At 39.9% G+C, this 22,209-nt stretch overlaps 1 protein-coding gene across 29 annotated transcripts in view; it reads left to right on the plus strand.

The window, feature by feature from the left end:
* LOC132341420 (ceramide transfer protein-like) overlaps positions 1 to 22,209 on the plus strand; it is a 218,126-nt gene that overhangs the window by 136,730 nt on the left and 59,187 nt on the right. For 26 of the 29 annotated variants that reach the window (XR_009490196.1, XR_009490188.1, XR_009490189.1 and 23 more), the window contains 3 exons: positions 15,167 to 15,274; positions 16,057 to 16,195; positions 17,735 to 17,818. Coding sequence is in view for 18 of the 29 variants with exons in the window: in XM_059872980.1 (XP_059728963.1) it covers positions 15,167 to 15,274; positions 16,057 to 16,195; positions 17,735 to 17,818 (331 nt within the window). In the remaining 11 variants the exon portion in view is untranslated. The remainder of the gene's footprint in view (positions 1 to 15,166; positions 15,275 to 16,056; positions 16,196 to 17,734; positions 17,819 to 22,209) is intronic. The other 3 variants (XM_059872967.1, XM_059872986.1, XM_059872975.1) reach the window with 2 other exon arrangements.

A 22,209-nucleotide genomic window follows, 5' to 3' on the forward strand; every position in this document is an offset into this window, starting at 1 on the left:
CCCTTTTTGCTGTCCTTCACAGTGTTGGCCATCTTGAACCCTAATGGTGCTTTGTCCACACAAATTTTCTCCCTACAGTGCTGAATAGCATCTATATAGTCCTCCCATGTTACTTGTTCTTGCTTCCAATGCTCATCCACTTTCCTTTTCCACCTAAGTTCTAGGATGAGATCCCTGCTCAGCCAAGCTGGCCTTTTGCCTTGCTTGCTTGACTTATGACACTTTTGAATTTCCTGCTCCTGTGCTCTTAAGAGATGGCTCTTAAAAAGTGATGAGCACTGATGGACCCCAGAACCTTCAAAAACATTTTCCCAGGGAACCTTACTAACTGGGTTCCTGAGTAGCACCAAAATAGGATTCTGTAGTCCTACAGAGGATCTTTCAGATTTTGAATAGGAGGTGGCATTATTTTCCAGGTCTTGTAAACTACCCTGTATTGCAACAGCATTATATATTTTTTTTTATTCAACTTGAAAGCCACTAAATCTGATTCATGTCTAGAGCTATCTGCAGATTGTTATCTGTCCTGTACTTATGCAGCACAATATTTCCTATAACCAAATCAACCTTAAACACAATTTTTCCCTGATGTACACATGTTAAATTTTTGGTGGTCTTCCATTAACTTTCGTCTTTCTAGCTCTGCTGTCTTGGATTTTGGTTTCTTTCCATATATAATTCTTTGTGCTGCCTGGGTTTGGTTCAGTTTATTTAGTAATTGTGCTCATTGATCTATTTCTTTCTAAAGAATGGTCAGAATGGAGACCAGCTGGCTGAGGAAAGGCTAGATCATTTAATGCTAACTTGGTTATTAGATGAGCTTTCTTAATTTTCTGTTGGGAGCTGCTTATCTGAGTGTGAGGTGGTATACATATGTGGACTTAAGATAATTTTAAATTTTTGTCTCCATGAAAGCTGGAGTCTCCTTCATCTAGTCAGAGCATTAACAGATAGTCTTTATAATCTCAGTAGAGGTCTTAAATTATCATTTGAAAACCCTGTCCCCAAATGGTAGCGAACTTAAGATACTTTATTGCTATCTTTCCCTTGAATTAGCTAAATATATGAATTGACTGAAGCTTCAAATGTATTTAAAGTAACTTTTTGATCACCATATAGCCAGATTGGTAACCCAGGCTGTTCTGAAATGTCTAAAGAATGCCTGAAAATTACATGGCAAAATGCAAATAAGCAGAGCATTGCCTCGTGGGTGCAGTACAATGGGGACATACACAAAAACAACACAAACAAAACCACATACAACTAAAAAAAACCACAACACCCCCCCCAACAACAAAAACCACTTTGAAAAGCACTAACTCAGTATCATATAGCATGAAAAGCTTGTGACACTACTGCTAAGCTGTTAAGAGTATGTAAATCAATATATTTGTAATGCTATTTAATGAAAGGCAATGTATGTGGTTGAAGTAAACTTGGTACCAAGTCTAATGCTGAGTCTTGAGGGGACTGGAACTAAGATACCAGACTCAACACACAATCGGCCATGCAGTAGATAATGGGTCTCATTTCTATAAATAAGTGGGATTCTAGTAGTAAACTTAAAGGTGTTATTAATTCACTTTGTGACAACAACTGTGGTAGATCATTTTGATACTTTTATTTCATAGAAATAAAGGGAATGTTGGTGCTTGTAACTGACAGAATGACACATGATGAATCAAAGGGCTAAGCCAAAAGGCATAAAACAATAAGACTTGGGACATCTCTTGCATATTTAATTCAATGTCCACTTGCCTTTATTGGAAGCTTTGAAGGTGATCATCCTAATATAATTGCTATTGTAAAAGAATAATTTTTATTTCTCTGAAAACAAAGCATGAAAGTATGCATCTGCTGTCTCTTTAGTGTCATCTAGGTGAATGGACTTACTGCAGAGTAATCAAAATCTGGTGTCTTGAACATATGTTTTAAATGGGAGAGGAGGAAGAAAGGTTTAATATTTAAATGTCAGAGATATTTATTGTTATGAACATGAGCATTAGAACATATTGGTGTTTGGGAGGAGGGGAATAGGGAGAGAGTTGTTCATCTTTCTTCCCCCTGATAACCTGAAATAACTTCTATTACTTTAAAATTGCTGGTTTGAGTAAGCAAGTATAGATGGGGCTGCTCAGCTGATATGTAATACTTGCACTATGTCTTTTTATTTTAGGAACTCTTAAAACATATGATACTGCCCATCATTTAATGTTACTAATTTTTCTAAGTGCACTTATTACTGGACCATGTATACTTCCTGAAAGAAGACTTCAGGGCAAAGCCAGTGAATTGGCAGTTTCTTTTGAATACATATGTTGCAGCAAACCTTAATGCTGTCGAATGTGCTTTGAGCCTTTTGACGGGAGAGCTGTGCTATATGCATATCTTTTTCCTTTCTGTATCTGAGCTAGGTGTTATGTCTAAATACTTAAGTGTTAAGATAATTTTTCTATTTAGCATTTTGTTTCTATCATGTTAGACTTGTTCTTGACCTACAGACTAATATGAGAATTAAAGAATCAGGTAGGTCTAGTCTTTGTAAACCGATTCATGCTTTCATTTAACTTTTCTAAATGTTGGTACATCCATTGTGTTTTATATATTTGACCAGACTGAGCTTCATTTCTAAACAAACATCATTTTGATGCAAATAGAAAGGACTGTTTTTAGGAAACCTCAACCCTGGCCAACTTTAGGAATTTGAGGTTATATCAGGAACATGACAAAAAAGATGCATGTTCCCCTAAGGCTCAGTACTAGTGCCAGTTCTAATATATTGAACGATTATCTATATGAGGGGATCAAGTGAACTCTCGGTAAGTTTGCAGTAACACCAAGTGTAGTGGGAATGTTGATCTGCTGAAGGGTATGAAGGGTCTACAGAGGGATCTGGACAGGCTATATTGATGGGCCAAGGCAAATTTTCTGAGATTCAACAAGGTGAATTGCTGGGTCCTGCACTCAGGTCACAGCAACCCCTGTAATGTCACAGACTTGGGGAAAAATGTCGGAAGGCTGACTGGTGGGAAAGGACCTTGGAGTGTTGGTTGACAGTCAGGTTAACATGAGCCAGCGTGTGCCCAGTTGGCCAAGAAGGCCAATGACATCTTGGCCTGTATCAGCAATAGTGTGGTGAGCAGGACCAGGGAAGTGATTGTCTCCCTGTACTTGGCACTGGTGAGGCCACACCTCAAATACTGTGTTCAGTTCTGGGTCCCTCACGACAATAAGAACATTGAGGTGTTGGAGTGAGTCCAGAGAAAGGCAATGAAGCTGGTGAAAGGACATGAGTACAAGTCTTAAGAGAGAACAAGTCTTATGATAAGCATCTGAGGGAACTGGAGTTGTTCAGTCTGGAGATAAGGAGGCTGAGGGGAGACCTTATCAGTCTCTGCAACTACATAAAAGGGCATTTTTGCAAGGGGTAGGGTCAGTCTCTTCTCCCAGGTAACAAGTGACAGCACAAGAGGAAAGGGCCTCAAGTTGCACCAGGGGATGTTTAGATTGGATATTAGGAAAATTTTCTTCACTGAAAGGATGGTGAGGCATTTGAACAGGCTGCTCAGGGAAGTGGTGGAATTACCATCACTGGAAGTTTTCAAAAAATGTGTGGATGTGGCACTTGGGGACATGGTTTAGTGATGAAGATGGATGGTAGTGTTAGGTAAACAGTTGGACTTGATGGTCTTAGAGGTCTTTTCCAACCTTAAGGATTCTATGTCCCGGCGATTCCCTTACTTCATATAACGTTTTTTGTTCAACTCTAATTGGTGCAGTGAGTCTTCTTTGGTATTTGGGGAGTTTTAAGGGAAGTGGGTGTTGAGACCTGATAAAAACAAGGACTACAGCAGGAAGTAGGAAGAACTGAGAATACATTTTGAAAGCCAAGAAAAATTCATTAGATTTGATGAGGTGCGAGATGCAAACAAGCACTGTTAAGAGCAAAACTCTTTTCTGTTCCACTCCTTTTTCCCCCTAAATTATTCTTGTGAAAATGCAGTTTAAACTGAATTATGTGTTATAATAATTTTTCTTAGGGTGTAAGATCAGTTTTTCTTAAATCCTGTCAGATATAACATGGACTTTTTGATCTTTGACAATTCTGACTTTATGCTTCAGTGCTTGCTACATATTGCATACTCTGGGATATGCTGAGCATTTAATGGATTTCTATTCTCATGGCTAGATGAATATCTGAGGATTGAGTAGAGAGGAAAAACCCCCACCCTGTGGCTGCATTTCTCCTCACAGAGAAAAGCAAGGCACAACTTCCCAAGGATATTTCTGGGAATCGCAGCAAGGAACCTCAGAGAAAGAAAAAACAATTCTTATCTCATTTACTGCTCCTCTTGTTGTTCACAAGTGGAATGCATTGTGAAAGATTGTTTGAATTGGATTCTGGTGTGATTGTTTTGGTTCATTGACCAATTGACCAATTGAATCCACGTGTGTGTGTGTGTGTGGGGGGGGGGGGGGGGGGGGGGGGGGGGGGGGGGGGGGGTGGGGGGGGGTGGGGGTGTGGGTGTGGGTGGACATTCTGGGCAGTTCAGTTGAGTGCTTGTGCAGATTCAGTTTAGATGTAGTGTAATATAGTATAATAAAGTAATTAATTAGCCTTCTGATATCATGGAGTCAGATGCATAATTTCTCCCTTTGTTGGGGTTGCCCTGCTTTTACTATACCCACCCCACTTCTGGATGTGGCAGTGACAAGATAATGTTTAAGTGCAGCAGGTGAACTTTAGTGCATTGGTAGCTGAGGCCAGAACATCAGTGCCTTTCCTGATAGTGTCTAACAACAGAATGGAGATTTCTGGTTCTTGTGTAGATCTTGCTTGTCCCCCTCCTGACCGCCTAGATTCACAAGAGGGAGAAATAGCCCTCTTCCAGTCTTGCTATAGCCTGGCTGCCCAGTTGTACAAGCTTCTTTTAGATTTATTATTAAGTCAGTATATAGAGCAATGTGGTTATTGTCACATTGGGTTTTGGCACCTTTGCTCAGGAAAGAGTTTTATTCTGTAAATCACACTTTCCCACAGCAGTTCCTGAGCCTGAGAAGCAGAACTTTCTCTGTCAGCTTGAGTGTCCTTTTGCTCAATGTCCTAGCTCTTCTTCATTCTCCTTCCTCTCAAGGGAGTGCTTGACCCTTTCTATTCAGCTTGTATGAAATCTTAAGATTTAAAGACACCAAATAATATTTGGTCAATAGTTTTTCTGTGTACATTAACAGTTAAAGGGAATTCATGGAAAAAACAGTATACATCCATGTAATTAAACCTAAGTGTGAACTGTGTAGATAAAGATTCTCAAAGGCCAGTCATTTGCCTTTGGTTGCCTCTTTGTCAATCTGCCTCTTCTCTTCTCTTCTCTTCTCTTCTCTTCTCTTCTCTTCTCTTCTCTTCTCTTCTCTTCTCTTCTCTTCTCTTCTCTTCTCTTCTCTTCTCTTCTCTTCTCTTCTCTCTCTGCAATATTTTGTCTTATTTGTACTACTTCTTGGCCCTTTCCCTTTCTTTAGAAAGCAGTATGTGGTTCCAGGGCTTATTAACCTGTGTACCACTCTAGCTCATGCAGCTATTAAAGGTGCTTATTGTCTGCAGGCAACACACAGTAACTTAGGAAAAATGTATGGTGTTAGAGAACTAAACACCCAAAAGATGTTACTTAGATTGAATGAATGAGTAGAGCAGTTATGATAATTTTAGTGCTGTATCATTATAACTTTTATTTTTCAGTTGTCTGATTTTTCATTGCAGAATTCCTATTTTTTTCCTCCTGTGCATGTAGTATGTTTATTTACTGTGGAGTTGCAACATTTATCACTGCTGCAGGAAAAATATGTTTACATTTCTTTACCTGTTCTTGCAGTTGCAAAGGAAGGTCAGGTTAGAAGCTTTTTTGCTCTAAGTAGTCTCCTGCACTGTTTGAGAGGGCTGTAGGCAGGGAAATCATCATCCATCTGCTGTAACCTGGACTGTGAAATTTCTGTCTCTACCTTCCTGATAATTGCCTTGCTTTTGAAACTATCTATTGTCAGACCCTTTAGAACAATTAAAAAAAAAAAAACTACAGATGCATGTTAAAGATAAAATCAACTTCAATCCACAGAAATGCATCCTGGACTGCCCTACCTGTAGGGTCTATTTTTCTGTCTACAGCAATCCCTAGGTAGCCCTTCTGTGGCTCATCTTCATTCTTGAAACTTCTGCAGCAAGTCTAAAAATTGCTCTTGGAACACTGGTGTTTGATAGAGCTTTTTTTGCTTAGTATCTGCCAAGTCTTTCATAGTACCTTCCACCTCTTTCATTTTGTGTTGCTACTTTTTTTTACAGTATTGTTTTTATAACATATTGTGGTTTGATCTCATAGATGTTTTAGTAAGATTTTTCACAAATACTGCAGAAAACATTATTAGAGTCACTGTATCCTAAAGTCTGTTTTAATACTTCCTAGGGTGAGCTGTATGTCTTGAAGGTGCTGCCTGCTGCTTGTGTTATGTAAAATAATAAATAATTTATAATGCTAACTGAAAATATCTGTTTTGGTAGACAAATATACATGGAAGTGCTTGACAGGCACTTTATTGAGACATAATGAAAATAATGCCTTAAAAATTTGGCAAAAAATATGAGCTATTTTTTTTAAGTGAGGGAGCTTTTCAGTGAGTCTTTGTTTACTCCAGTGTATTATTTACCCACTTTAGGAAATCCTTAACTGGTGGATCAGTGTGAGCTATAATGGAGGTCTGCAATATGATTCTGTGAATACTTAGCTATTTTATTAAAAGCAGTTTTTCTGATGTCCTGGTTTAGGGCAAATTTAGGATAAAACCTCCAAAAGGGGGCCCCTCCAGAAAGCAAACCCACACGGCCCCTCCCCCCAACCGGTTTGGGAAGAATTCCTCGGAGAGAAGAGGAAAGAACCTGTTTAACAGGCACAGCGCCCCCCAGCACACAAAATGAACAATACCAGATGACACCACTCTTTCACTGCTCTGAAAAAGATGACAAATTCAGAAAGTCTCTCCTGGGGTGATCACTCTGTTATCAGTCCCTCTGGCTCTGGGGTAGCTGCTGCAGGCCACAAGGTGCAAACTCTCGGTGTTTCCCAGGTCCCAGTCCAGAGCAGGTTCGAGTAGGTCCAAAAAGGAAAGGAGAAAACAGTCCAGGAAGAAATTTGGACTGTTTAGCTAAACTAACTAATGAGCAGAAGCAAAAAGCAAGAGCAAGCAGGAGCAAAGCAGAAGCAAGAGCGAGAGCAAAGCGAAAAGCCAGGCAAAAAGCAAAAGCAGCGCTATGTACTGTCCCGTCTCTGTGTCCTGCCAGCCATGGGGGAACGGCTGATAAGAAACCTAAACAAAACTTTCACTCTTCAGAGCCAGTCTTGAAGGCACAGAACATAATATCCAGCATAAACAGAACACAAGAATGGGGATATAAGCATCATAACGTCACCCTAGGACACTGATGTACTGCCTTGTTGCTGATATCAGCACCTGCTCAAGTAAAGAATAACAGGAAGCTTTGGATCATGTGGCCCTTTCCTCTTCTCTATCATAATGAAAATAATTTTGAAAGAACTAATGGATTTCATGCACCGCCTTAGAAAGCTGAAGGTGTTTCAATGTACTAACAAATGCCAGCTTTGTCTGTAGCTTTCAAGCTATGATGTATGCATGGAATTTAAAGAACTGCATCTATATACTCAAAATGGTAATATAACATTAGTGCTTGATGCTATGAATTGATACAAATTTTGCAAATTATTTTGTTTTCAAGAAGAGACTGCTGGCTTCTATCATGTGCACTCTACCTGCTTTTCCAATTTTTATATGGGAAATGAAAAATTATTTAAACAGAAGCTTGTGTCCGCATTCCTCTTGTCAATGTAATTGAGTATTTCTGCAGTGAAAAAAAAATTACAATCTGCTTTATGAGACAAATGCATCAGTGACCTGCTCTTTATGGTAGTAGAACAGTGGGGTTTTGCATGATGTATGTTTTCATGCTTGCAATAATCTGCTTGCATGTGTCTGTTGAGAGCAGGATGACTTGTCTCTGACATCAGTTATAAAGCAATATTTTTTTTGCTGATTCTTCTGACAAATAAGTATTCTTGATGGAGTTTTTATTTTTTTTCCTTTGGCTGCTAAACCATAATTATCTGAGACAGTTTTGTGAATATGATCTGTAAGGGCACACACTTCGGATTTGTGTTGTGTGCTGTTTAGTCTGCTGTATTTGCGCCTTGGTTGAACATAGTTAAAACTGCCTAAATGCTTTTTGTGTAGGTGTCCTGGGGTGACTGTATGGTCGGGTATCTCCTATCATATGCTTTTTCGTCCAGGTATAAGTTCTGTGCCTTTAAGATCAAAGGGGGGGAGCAGTGGAATTCTTTCTGCACAGTTTTTTATTTTCTTCAAATATCCTCCTCCAGGTTTGCTGCAGCTGCAGTTTCCTGTGTTGTCTGCGTTGCAGAGGGAGGACAGCTGTGCTTTTTCAGCTAGTTTCTCGTCTGTGAGCTGAGGCAAAAGTTTTCCCAGGACTGTGACTTCTTCTTCTGGAACTGTTCATCTCTGCCTTGGTCTGAAAACTCAGACCAACATCAGGAGCCCATACCGTGGCCCAGAGGTGCCCAGGATGCTGCATCCCAGCTCCGGAGAGAGAAAGCCGAGCCACACCCACAGAAAAGACTCTCTGTATTTACCAACTTTTCTTACAGGGAGAGGTTTTATTATTTAACTTTTTTTTTTTTTTCATGCTTGTGAGCACTCTGCTTATTAAATAAACAGTTTGTTGTTTTCACTTTCTCCACGGGGACCTTTTCTGAGCTGGTGGGGGAATGTCACAGTAACAAGTGCCTGGATAAGTTGGATTCAAACCTATACAGGGGACCCTCAGCCAACCCTGTTCAATCTTAGATGTAAGCACACCACTGGGCAGAGATCTGGGTGGAGAGATCCCAACCAATCAGCTGTCTAAGCCCCGGAAATTCAAACCCCCTGTATAAGGAGGGTCCAAACAATAAAACACACTGTTGTCGCCTAGATCTCTGAGAGTTTGTGTCGTCCCTGTCTCCCACCAACGACCTCACATAACAGGGGAGGGGCTGCCGGAATCTGCTTTTTTCAAGAGGATACACCCCTTTTGGGATGTTTCTTCCTAAATTTGTCTCAAACTGGGACAAATATATTGGTGCCCAATGTGGGCCTGGAGAAAGTGAAAAAAAAACTGTACAAATTAAAATGTCAGGCAAATGATAATGGAAACAAAGGTCTATCTGAAGGGTTACCCAGAACAAGTCAGTCAACCAGATGGATCGCAACTTTGGGTGTTAAAAAAGAAAGAAGGGTAATTGTATCAGGTGATTCTCTTCTGAGGGAGACGGAGCACCCTGTATGCCAATTGGACCCATCTCACAAGGAAGTCTGCTGCCTCCTTGGGCCCTGGGTAGGAGTGTTGATCTGTTAGAGGGTAGGAAGGCTCTGCAGAGGGATCTAGCCAGGCTGGATTGATGAGCTGATGCCAGCTGTATGAGGTTCAACAAGGCAAAGTGCTTGGTCTTGTACTTAAAGTGCTTGGTCTTGTACTTAGGCCGCAATAACTCCATGCAATGTTTCAAACTGGGGGAAGAGTGGCTGGACAGCTGCTTGCAGAAAAGGATCTGGGGGTGCTGGTCAAGAGCTGGCTGTATATGAGCCAACATGTGCCCAGGTGGCCAAGAAAGCCAATGCCATCCTGGCCTGTATCAGCAATAGTGTGGCCAGTAGGACCAGGGAAAAGCTTGTTGCCCTGTACTAGGCACTGGCAAGGCCATACTCAAATCCTGTGTCCAGTTTTGGGCCCTTCACTACAAGACATTGAAGTGCTGGATCAATTTCAGAGAAGGGCAACAAAGTTTAGCCTGGAGAAAACAAAGCTCAGGGTAGACCTTATCACTCTCTACAACTACCTGAAAGGAAGTGTCTCAGTTTGAGACAAGTTCTGGAGGAAATGTCCTAAAATGAACATCTCCTCTAAAGATGGCAGGTTTTGGCACTCCCTCCCCAACTGATATGAAATGAATTTCTTAAAGAAAAGTGAAAAAAACGGTTTATTTAACACACAAAGTGCCCTGCAGGGCACAGGGAAAAGAAAACGAATAATGTTAGATTTTAAACTTCCTCACTGCAGAGAAAGCTGGTAGATTCAGAGTTCTTTCCTTAGCTGTGGCTTGGCTTTTACCCGAGGTCTGGAGCTGGGATGAGGAGTCCCTGCAGCCTCCTCGCTGGGACTCACAGCATGGGACTCACGGCGATGTTCTGGTGTTAGGACAGTTCCAGAAGAAGCCACAGAAATCACCAGAGAAGCTGTATGCAGTCTGAGAAAAACTTCTTGCCTCAGCTAACAAAAAGAAGCCAGCTTAAAGAAAAAAAAAGTACTCTGTCTCCATGCTGCAGAGAGACAACGGGAAAGTATGTGTGAGCTGACAACAAACCATACAATAGTACTAGAGTAGTACTATTAAGATGTGACTGATTAAATCTTCAAATAGGGACCTTCAGAAATTTCACTTCTTAAGCTTAAATTCAAGTTTTACATAAATATGTCTTTCCCACTTAAAGGAGAAAACCAGAAAACATTTGCTGTCCTTAGCTAAAATGCTTTGACCTCAATGCAATGGATATTTTGGCTACATTTTAAAACTGATCTGTTCATTAAATCATATCCAATTAAACAGAAAACAGAATGAGTCCCTACTGTCAAACTGACTGTAGTAAAAGCACATTCCAAGTAATTTAAATACTTGTAGTGTATGATTAAGTAAACATTGAAGTTACGAGGAAAACAGTGAAGTTTGGTTTAGATTTGCATTTAGAAGAAATCTAAACAGAAGTGTTTTATGATGCTTTGAGGTTTGAAACTCTTACAAAATGCTCTCTTGAGGTTTATACTAATTAAACACTTCTGAAATAAATTATAGTATTGTATGCCTAAAACTCTTAATTTTTCTTTTAAAAATCCTTTTATTCCCTTACTTTCTCTGTTTTCACTTGTCAAGCCTTTCAAAGTCTTAAAATCCATCTAAAGAGCCAAAAGCCCTTACCTTGAGTCTTTGCAAAAAACCTAATCAAGGCTTCATTACTTGTTTTGTTATATTTGAAATTCCAATCTGGTGAATTAATGTATAATTTCTGTACTGTAACACAAGTGCAATGCAATTCAAAATGTGGTCCAGTATATCAAATATGTTGCTGAAGTGAGGTATACTGCTTAACATTTGAACTAATATTCTAGAAGAGCCCTGTGTATCCAATGCAAACATTCTAATAAAAATCTTATTCCAATAGATATTTTAAAGCTATTGTTTAAAACAAATAGTAGTACTAATTGTTAAAAATTTGACCTTTTAGCACTTCTGTGACTATATTTCTAGCACTCTTGCTTAGTATAAAATAGCCTTAAATTCATTATTTATAGCAGAAAATTCTAAATGTATCTTGCCTTATATTGTTTCACTATAAGCTGTCATTTAAAAACTCTCTGCTATCTCAGATAAGTTAATTTTTTTTGCTAAATTAAGCAATTAAGATGTGCCTTATCTTTTAAACTTATGAGTGTCCTTTTTCCTTTTTTTTTCTTTTTCACTCCCTTCTGCTCTCTCACTCTCTTTCTCTCTCTTTTTTTTTTTTTTTTAAGTTGATGATTACTTAGCCATTTTCCACCAAGATTTGGAATACCATTTGCTAACTATACTTGCATTTTTCCACTTTGCTTCTACTTCTGATACTTATTTCTCTTTCTTCTGTTTCCTCAATTCTTTGTTGTCTTATACCTTATTCTTTGAATGGGCCAGATAAAAACTGACTCTTGGCTCCGTTTAACTTGTTTTGGCTGGGTAATCTCATTCAGTCACATTCATTCAGGAATTATGATAATTCTGGAAGTCACATTTTTCTTTTAAGTCATACTTTAATTTTTCCAAAACTGTGTTTCTCTGCCACTGCTCCTTTGTAACCCAAATATACATGTTTTGTCCTGCACATTTGCAGTATTGTATAAATTCTCCTGTTATAACTAACTACAGCTTTGTGTCCTTTCTCCTTTCTTTTAATACTCTGTAAGTTCATTTGCATCTTAATTTATCAGCACTTTCTCAACTTCCCAAAGCCTTTGCCGTTTTCAAATTTTCTACAGAAGTCCAACACCTAGAATTCCATCATTGCTTCTTGCTTGTTCCATATCATATGAACATATCTCCCCTTCTCCCTGCCCTGAATTGTTCTGCTGCTGCAGTATTTCTTATTCTGTCAAAGATCCTTTACAGTATTCTCTGTCCATTTGATCAAATTTATTAACAGTATTTCAGATATTGCTCTGAACCATCTGTTTCTTTTGTCACAGAAATTTTGCAACTGACACATGTTGACAGAGAGGTGAGGATGTATAGTATAAAATTACAAGGAATTCTTTATTCATGGTCATGAGGTATCCCATTCAAATGGGGTACATCAAATGTGATTTCACACGTTTCTTTTACCTTTCAAGTGTTCAGATACAACATAATTTGACCAATCATTAATTAACACACATATATTACTGTTTTGCAAAGCAACTATAATTCTATGGCATCATTTTCCATCTGATTTTTTTATGATTGAGATGTGCCTGGAGTGGGTCTTTCTACAGTTACTTCTCTATGATGCCAGATAATGGGAGGGTTTCACAGACATGTTTGTAGTATTGTCCACAAGGGTCCCAGGATGAGGGAAGAGAAGAGAAAGTTGACTCCATGTATCAGAAAGCTTGATTTATTATTTTATGATAGATAATATATTAAAACTATACTAAAAGAACAGAAGAAGGGATTCCATCAGAAGGCTAAGCTAAGAATACAAAAGGAATGAATAATAAAGGCTTGTCTCTGACCGAGACAGTCTGCACAGGTGATCTGTGATTGGCCCTTAATTAAAAACAACCAGATGAGACCAATCACAGATTCCCCCGTTGCATTTCACAGCAGCAGATAAGAATTGTTTACAGTTTGTTCTTGAGGCCTCTCAGCTTCTCAGGAGGGAAAAATCCTAAGGAAAGGATTTTTCATAAAACATGTCGGTGACACATGTTAGAGGGGCTAGGATGATGGCATTATTGTGATAGTCCTGGGGTATCCTTTATTCTTCAGTATGAAGTCTGTCCTTCTCCTTGCAATGAGCAGCAGTCCTTTAGTCATTCTGACTTAACCATGACTATGCAGTATATAATGTTAGCTATATATCTTAAGAATTATAGAATAGTTTGGGTTGGAAGGGACCTTAAGGATCATCTAATTCCACCCCTCCTGCAATGGGCAGGGATACCTTTCACTAGACCAAGTTGCTCAGAGCCCCATCCAACCTGGCCTTGAACACTTCCAGGATGGGGCAGCCACAGCTTCTCTGGACAATCTGTTCCAGTGCCTCACCATCCTCACAGTAAAGAATTTCTTCCTAATATCTAATCTAAACCTTCCCTCTTTCAGTTAAAAGACATTCCCCCGTGTTCTATCACTACATACCCTTGTAAAAAGTCCCTCTCCATCCATTTTTTAGATCCTATTCAGGTACTGAAAGGCCATAGTAAACTCATCCTGGAGCCTTCTCCAGGCTGAATAACCCCAACTCTCTTAGCCTTTCCTAATAGGAGGGGTGTTCCATCCCTCTAATCATCTTCATGGCCCTCCACTGGACTTGCTCCAACAGGTCAATGTGATGGGGACCCCAGAGCAGGATGCAGTATTCCAGGTGGGGTCTCACCAGAGCAGAGTAGAGGGGCAAAAACATCACCCTCGACCTTCTGATTTTGAAGCAGCGCAGGATAGAATTGACTTTCTAGGCCACAAGTGCACATGACTTGGGCATGTCCAGCCTCTCATTCCCTGGTATCCCCTAAGTCCTTGGCAGAACTGTTCTCAATCCATTCATCCTCCAGCCTGTATTGATACCAGAGGTTGCCCAGTGCAACCAAGCAGCCCAGGTGCAGCACCTTGCACTTGGCCTTAAGTCTCATGAGATTCCCATGGGTCCACTTTTTGAGCTTGTCCAGGTCCCTCTGGATGGCATCTCATCCTTCAGGTGTGTCAACCACACCACTCAGCTTGGTGTCCTCTGCAAAGTTGCCGAGGGTACGCTCAATCCCTTCATCTATGTCATTAATGAAGATATTAAATAACACTGGTCTTGATTCAGATCCCTCAGGGGCACCACCCGTCACTGATGTCCATTGGGACTCTGAGCCATTGACCACTACCCTCTGGATGTGACCATCTAACCAATTCCATATCCACCAAACAGTGCACCCATCAAATCCTTGTCTCTCCAATTTGGAGAGAAGGATATTGTTGGGAACCATGTCATAGGCTTTACAGAAGTCCAGATAGATGTCATCTGTAGCTCTTCCCTTGTCCATTGATGCAGTGACTCCATCATAGAAGGCCACTAGATTGGTCAGGCAGGACTTGCCCTTGGTGAAGCCATGCTGGCTGTCCCAAATCACTTCCCTATCCTCCATGTGCCTTAGAATGGCTTCCAGGAGGATCTCTTCCATGATCTTTCCAGGCACAGAGGTGAGGCTGACAGGTCAGTAGATCTCAAGGTCCTCCTGGGATGAAGACTGTTCATAGAAATGAATACTATAAAGACTGGCACAGTAGTTAGGGAATGAGATTTTCCAACACTGTCTTACATTCTCTTTCAGGGTTTTTCTTCTTCTTTGTCATGTGTGGGCCTTTTTATGTTAACCTTTAGGAAAATACTCTTCTTACAGTTCCTCACTATCTTCTTCTATTTTACTTGTGAGGACATTTGTCAGACTTAATATTTTCTTATCTTTTTCATGCTATTTTAATCAATAGATGTTTTTCAATTTTTTTGCATTATTCAATTAGTTACCATTTTAGGGGTACACAATAAATTGCAGATAACTACTTTTTTTCCAGATCAACACGATAACAACAAAAAAAATGATTCATAGTAACTTTAGTTACTACATGAACATTTTAAACTTGCAGACACAATCCAAGTTATTAAGCCCTTGCCGCTTCCTGACAAGAAACAAATGGGCTAGTTTAGAGGAGATATTAAACTTGCTTTCACTAGTTTTTTATTAAAAGCCTCAGTGCTCTACTTTTGTGTGTGGTTTGATTTTTAGACTGAATCTGGCTATGCATCAGAGTCAAGTTTACGACGCCATGGCTCCATGGTGTCTCTTGTTTCTGGAGCGAGTGGATACTCTGCAACATCCACCTCTTCATTCAAGGTTAGTGAATAACATTTTCTTAGTATTGGTGTTTAAATAACACACAAAACTGGAAAGTAAATAAGCTATGTGAAGACTTGTTTACACAATTATAGGGGAAAAACCCCCAAACAAATCTTTAGTTTACTATAAGTGTTAGTAATTCAGCATGCGATGATGAACAGATCATACAGGAAACTTTTTCATGCCTCTATGCAGTTATCCCTCTTAAATTACGGTGTCATTTTCAAATGGCGAGGAAATCAAACCAGTGGGAGGATTCATTAGTCTTTCTTAGTGTACTTCTGAGAATATCAGTGCTTCTAGACTAAAGGAAATGCTGATTCTGTGACTTGACAAATGACAGCTTTCTTGGTTTCATGTGTATAATATTTAACATTTAAAATTGGTTGGGGCAGAAGAGGAGCAGCAGAAGAAAAGGGGGAGTAAAGGCTAGAATAAAGATCTTAAACTAGAACTTACTGTTTTCTGGTAAATAGGTGTAAATCTCATAGTATATAAGATTGTGTTTTTAATAAACTTTTATTGAATGCTCTAAAGTAGCAGATGAAATCAAGATAAAAAATTGAGACCAGTGGACAAAATGAGTAAGAAACACTTTTATACAGTTTCTTATGTTCTTCTAACATTACCAGTATTTTATAGCTGCTTATATCTGAAATTTCTTTGGTGTGCTTAAAGAATTCATTCTTCATAATTGCAGAAATCTTTTTTTTTTTTTTTGCATTAAACTATTGCTGACTCTGTAGAAGCATTTGAGCCTTTTTTGCTTGTATTTTCAGAAAGGCCATAGCTTACGTGAGAAGCTTGCAGAAATGGAAACCTTTAGAGACATCTTGTGTAGACAAGTTGATACTTTACAGAAATACTTTGATGCCTGTGCAGATGCAGTTTCCAAAGATGAACTCCAGAGGGATAAAGGTAAAACTGTAATTGAGAACTGTTATCTCCACAGAATTTAACTTTTTACACAGTAATAGCCCATTAAATAGTTACTATAGCATTTGATACCATATAAATGAAGTATGTATAATAAATTCAGTCTTTAGTAATGAGATCAATTGTAGATATTTCTGCATACACTGTTAACTATTTTTACTTCAGAAGTTGGATTCCCATAAAAATATGCTTAACTTAAATATTGACCTCTAGCTGTCAATTGTATAAATGATCTTTTAGGCATTTGATGTTATATAACAATAATTGTTTACCCCATAACATGAATTCAAGTTTGTTTATTGCTGTCTCTGTCATGGTTTAACCCCAGCTGGCAGCCAAGTACCGTGCATCTGCTTGCTCACTTCCCCTTCTCTCCCAATGGGATGGGGAGGAGAATCAGGAGAGAAAATAGAACTCATGGGTTGAGATAAGAACAGCTTATTTGAAATAAAGTAAAAGATAATAATAATATTAATAATGAGAAGGAGAGGGAGAGAGGGAGATTTAACCCAAGAAAGACAAGTGATGCACAATACAGTTGCTCACTACCTGCTGACCAATGCCCAGCCTGTTCATAAGCTGTGATCAGCCCCCTCTTCCAGGTAACTCCCCCCAGTTTATATCCTGGGCATGACATTCTATGGTGTGGAATATCCCTTTGGCCAGTTTGAGTGACCTGTCCTGTCCATGCTTCCTCCCAGCCCTTTATGCAGCTCCTCACTGGCAGAGCATGAGACACTGAAAAGTCCTTGCTTTGGGTAAGCACTACCTAGTGACAACCAAAACATCAGTGTGTTATCAACATTATTCTCATACTGAATCCAAAACACAGCTCTGTACCAGCTACTGAGAAGAAAATGAACTCTATCCCAGCCAAAACCAGTCTTTTCTCTTTATTTTGAAAAGCAATAGGTTATTAGTTTTCATAGGAACAATATATTCTTTTAAAAAGGCAAAGGTTCTGCTATAATGAATGCTCCTGAGATGTATTGACTGTAGCTAGAGCACTGAGTGCACACTGGAAGTCCTAGTAGACTCAGGTGTGGATGTCTACATCTCTCTGAATTGTTATTCCCAGAACACAGCTTGTCATATTCATGAACTCTTCTAAGGCATTAATATTCATTCCCCTGTTTGTTCTGGTAGCCTGAAACTTCTGATAGTAAGAAAGCAATAGATAAGTACCATTCCACTTCTTTGAGAACTTTCTAGTGTAAAAGAGTAGATAGTTGCTCAATTGTGGCTCCTGGCTTATCCGGTTGTAACACCAAGATAATGTTCTTCTTGCCATCAAATCAAGTGCTAAATTTCAATACTGAGAAAATGTTAGTCTCCTGATGGTTTCTGAAGGTAATATTGATAGTGGTCAAAAAAAAAAGACGGGAGGGTGTGTGTTATGACTGTTATAGGAAAAAAATCTTAAATGCTGCTTAGCCATGAAGATGCTCTTAATTCTTTTTTGCACACTAAAGAGTTGGGAAAGCTTTCTCACTCCGATAACACACACTTTCTCACATTTAGTAGTAGAAGATGATGAAGATGATTTCCCTGCAATGCGTTCTGATGGGAGTTTTTTACATAACAGCAACAGCAGTAAGGAAAAATGTAAGTGTGTCAACTTTTTCACTTAGTGTTCATATGAATGGTATGATAAGCCTGATACAAGATGGGTATATATGTTCTTTTCTAAGCAGAAAATTACAAGAGTAGTTATTTGAATGTATGCGACAGGACATTCTTATTCATGCTAAGATAATAATGAAAAGCAGTTAAGGAATTATACCCTAAGTTATTCTTAATTCACACAAATATTATTGCAAGACTGTCAAGCTGGAATTTCTTATTTGTGTCCAAAGCCATTTCCACTACAAAAATCTGTTGAAACAGCTGCATCATTTGTATACTAGGAACTGAGATTTGTAACATGCAGTTGCAGTCTTTTTTGCAAGTATTATCTGCTTTAGGAGTGTGGTGAAGCACAATGCTTTTCCAGTTAGCTGTGCCCCATTATGGTTTTTCTAACTTCTATGTCAATGTAAGGATTAAGTCAACATTGTTACTGAATCTCACTCATCCTAACTTTAGCACTTTTAAAAACTGTATTTTTCAGTGTTATGTTGAACAGAATTCTGATTTTTATTCTTTTCTTAAATGATCTGGTTATGGTCATTGTACTCACTGCATCCATTCACTAAATGTGAATTCTTCATGCAAGTCTTGCTTTTTAGAAATCTGATACATTGGCCTGCCAGAAGTTGTGTATGCATTTAAAATCTATTTGCATTCTTCTTATACTTTCTCTTGTTTCTTGGCTGAAATTATTTCCGCATTGACATTCTATAATGGTTGACAATTCAGTATTTGTTAGACTTTGGTTCACAAAGCTTTGATGCAGTACAGTTGCAAATCTGATGGAATCACCAAAAGAAGAATTTAGCAAAAGCATTTTTAAAATTGTAGACACTTTCTTCAAGAATCTGAAAAATATGTGTGCAAAATAAGCCCTTTCTGTCTTCTGCTTTTTATTTGGCTCTAGTTCCCCATGCGTTGCATGTTTCCTTGCTGTATTTAAGTTTTCTTTCTACATTATTGCAAAAACTGTTAGGAGGAAAGGAATTGGAAGGAGTTACAGTATACTTCCAGAAAACTAAAAATATGAGTAGATTTTTTTTCGATCATATAAAAAATTTGCTTTGCTAAGGATTAATTGTAGTGATCAGGAGAGGGTATTTCAAGGACCCAAAAGGGTATTGTTGGATATTTGGGATAGCTGCTGTAGGGACAGATGAAATTAGACAGTTGAATACCCTGCCTGGTCTCTCAGAGGACCCTTCTCCTGTGGGACTACTGAGGGTCAAAGAAGAACAGGTACCGATCTCTACTACAACAGTGCACTGTTGACAATACTGCACCAACCGGGATTCCGTGACCCCCACTGATGAGATGATTCATGAACCGGAGAGCCAGGGAGTGGTCAGCAAGATTTGCTCATCCTTTAATAGTCCTATATGGCCAGTGCTTAAGTCCAGTGGAGAGTGGAGGCTGACAGTGGACTATCATGGCCTGAACGAAGTCACACCACCCCTGAGTGCTGTTGTGCCAGACATGCTGGAACTTCAGTAGGAACTGGAGATCAAGGCAGCAAAGTAATGCCATCACTGACATTGCTAATGGGTTTTTCTCCATTCCTTTAGCAGCACAGTGCAGGCCACAGTTAGCTTTCACCTGGAGGGATGTCCAGTACACCTGGAACGGACTGCCCCAGGGGTGGAAAAACAGCCCCACTATTTGTTGTGAAGTGATCCAGGCTGCACTGGAAAAGGGTGACGCTCCTGAACATCTGCAGTACATTGATGACATCATTGTGTGGGGCAACACAGCAGAGGAAGCTTTTGAGAAAAGGGAGAAGATAATCCAAATCCTCTTGAAAGATGTTTTTGCGATAAAACAAAGTAAGGTCAAGGGACCTGCCCAGGAAATTCAGTTTTGAGGAGTAAAATGGAAAGATGGACGTAATCAGATTCCAGTGGATGTGGTCAACAAAATAGCAGCTATGTCTCCCGTGACCAGCAAGAAGGAAACACAGGCTTTCCGAGATGCTGTGGGTTTTTGGAGGATGAATATTCCAGAGTACAGTCAGATTGTATGCCCTGTCTATAATGTGACCTGGAAGAAGGATTTCAAATGGGACCCTGAACAGGAACAAGCTTTTGAACAAATTAAACAGCAGATTGTTCGTGCAATAGCCCTTGGGCCAGTCAGGACAGGACAGGATGTAAAAAACATACCCTACACTGCAGCCAGGGAGAATGGTCCTTCCAGGAGCCTCTGGCAGAAAATATCTGGGGACACTCGAGGATGACCCCTGGAGTTCGGGAAACAAATGATCCAAGGCCTGCTACACCCCAACTAAAAAAGAGATCCTGGTAGCTTTTGAAGGGGTTTGAGCTGCTTCAGAAGTGACTGGCACTGAAGCACAGATCCTTCTTGCACCACGATTACTAGTGTTGGGCTGGATGTTCAAAATGAGTCCCTTCCACACATCATGCCACTGATGCTACGTAGAGTAAATGGGTCATGCTGTTCACTCAGCTAGTTTGAATAGGAAACCCCAGTCACCCAGAGATCTTGATGATCATCATGAATTTGCCCAAAGGAGAAAATTTCCGACTGTCATCAGAAGAAGAGGAACAGGTGACGTGTGCTGAGGAGGCCCTACCATATAATCAGGTACCAGAAAATGAAAAGCGACATGCTTTCTTTACTGACAGTTCCTGCCGTATTGTAGGGATTCATTGAAAATGGAAAGCTGCTGTATTGAGTCCTATGTGGTGAGTTGCAGAAGCTACTGAGGGACAAGGTGAATCAAGTCAGGTTGCAGAGCTGAAAGCCATCCAGCTGGCTTTAGATATCGCTGAGCGAGAGAAATGGGCAATGCTCTACCTCTACACTGACTTGTGGATGGTAGCAAATGTTCTGTGGGGGTGGCTGGAGCAATAGAAAAAGACCAATTGGCAGCAAAGAAGTAAACACATCTGGGATGTCAAAGTGTGACAAGACATAACTACCCAGGAAGAGAAGTTGGCTCTAAAAGTCCATCATGTAGATGCAGACATACCCAAGTGTTGGGCTACTGAGGAGCATTGCAACAATGGACTGGTAGATCAAGCTGCCAAGATTAAAGTGTCTCAGGTAGATATGGACTGGAAACATAAGGGTGAATTATTTCTGGCTTGATGGGCCCATAACACCTCAGGTCATTAAGGAAGAGATACAACATATGGATGGGCTCATGACTGAGGGGTGAATTAAACCATGAACACTATCTCCCAGGTTATCCTTAAGTGTGAAACATGCGCTTCAATCAAACAGGCCAAGTTGGTAAAGTCTCTGTGATATGGGGGATGATGGCTGAAATATAACTATAGGGAGGCCTGGCAGATCGATTACATCACACTCCCACAAACCTGCCAAGGCAAACAATATGTGCTTACAGTGGTGGAAACAATCACTGGATGGCTGGAGACATATCCCATGCCTCACATCACTGCCCGGAACACCATCTTGGGCCTTCAGAAGCAAGTCCTGTGGCCACATGGCACCCCAGAAAGATTTGAGTCAGAGAACAGGACTCATTTCAAATATAGCCTCATAGACACCTGGACTAGAAAGCACGGTATTGAGTGGATATATCATATTCCCTATCACACACCAGCCTCTGGAAAGATCAAACTATTTAACGGACTGTTAAAAACCACATTGAAAGCAATGGGCAGTGGGACCTTCAAACATTGGGATCTACATTTAGTGAAGGCCACCTGGTTAGTTAAGACTAGAGGCTCCACCAATCAAGCTGGCTCTGCCCAGTCAGAACCTCTACATACTGTAGAAGGGGATGAAGTCCCCATGGTGCATATGAGGAATGTGTTAGGGAAGACAGCTTGGATTAGTCCTGTTTTAAGGAAAGGCAAACCCATGGGCATGGGACTCTTTGCTCAAGGACCTGGGTGCACTTGGTGGGAAATGCAGAGGGACAGGGAAACATGATGTGTACCTCAAGGTGATTTGATATTTCGGTGAGAACAGACTGTAATGTTGAATTGCATATGTAATATGGGTTGTTGAATGACACTGACACTGTATGTTGTAAATACAATGGACAATGAATATGAACTGATCCAGTTACATACCAGTCATGGACTAAAAGAATTCAACAAACATCTTGGGGGTATTTCCAGTGACTACTGAAATAATATCTGTGCTTGTGCATAGCCATATGTATATAGCTGAAAGGTATAAAATCTGGGCATGATATTAATGGTATAAAATAAGGGATGGATAAATCTCAGGTACAGAAACAAGGGGGTGGAGTTTTTTTACACTGTCTTTTCAATACCACCCATGTCACCACTGGGGGGAGTGGTTTTGGAAGGGAAAAACCCAAGGCTGGAAACAGGAAGTTTTCCTTTTTATTTTTCTGGGCTTACTCTGGAGAG

The sequence above is a fragment of the Haemorhous mexicanus genome, chromosome W (assembly GCF_027477595.1).
Source record: "Haemorhous mexicanus isolate bHaeMex1 chromosome W, bHaeMex1.pri, whole genome shotgun sequence".
NCBI lineage: Eukaryota > Metazoa > Chordata > Aves > Passeriformes > Fringillidae > Haemorhous > Haemorhous mexicanus.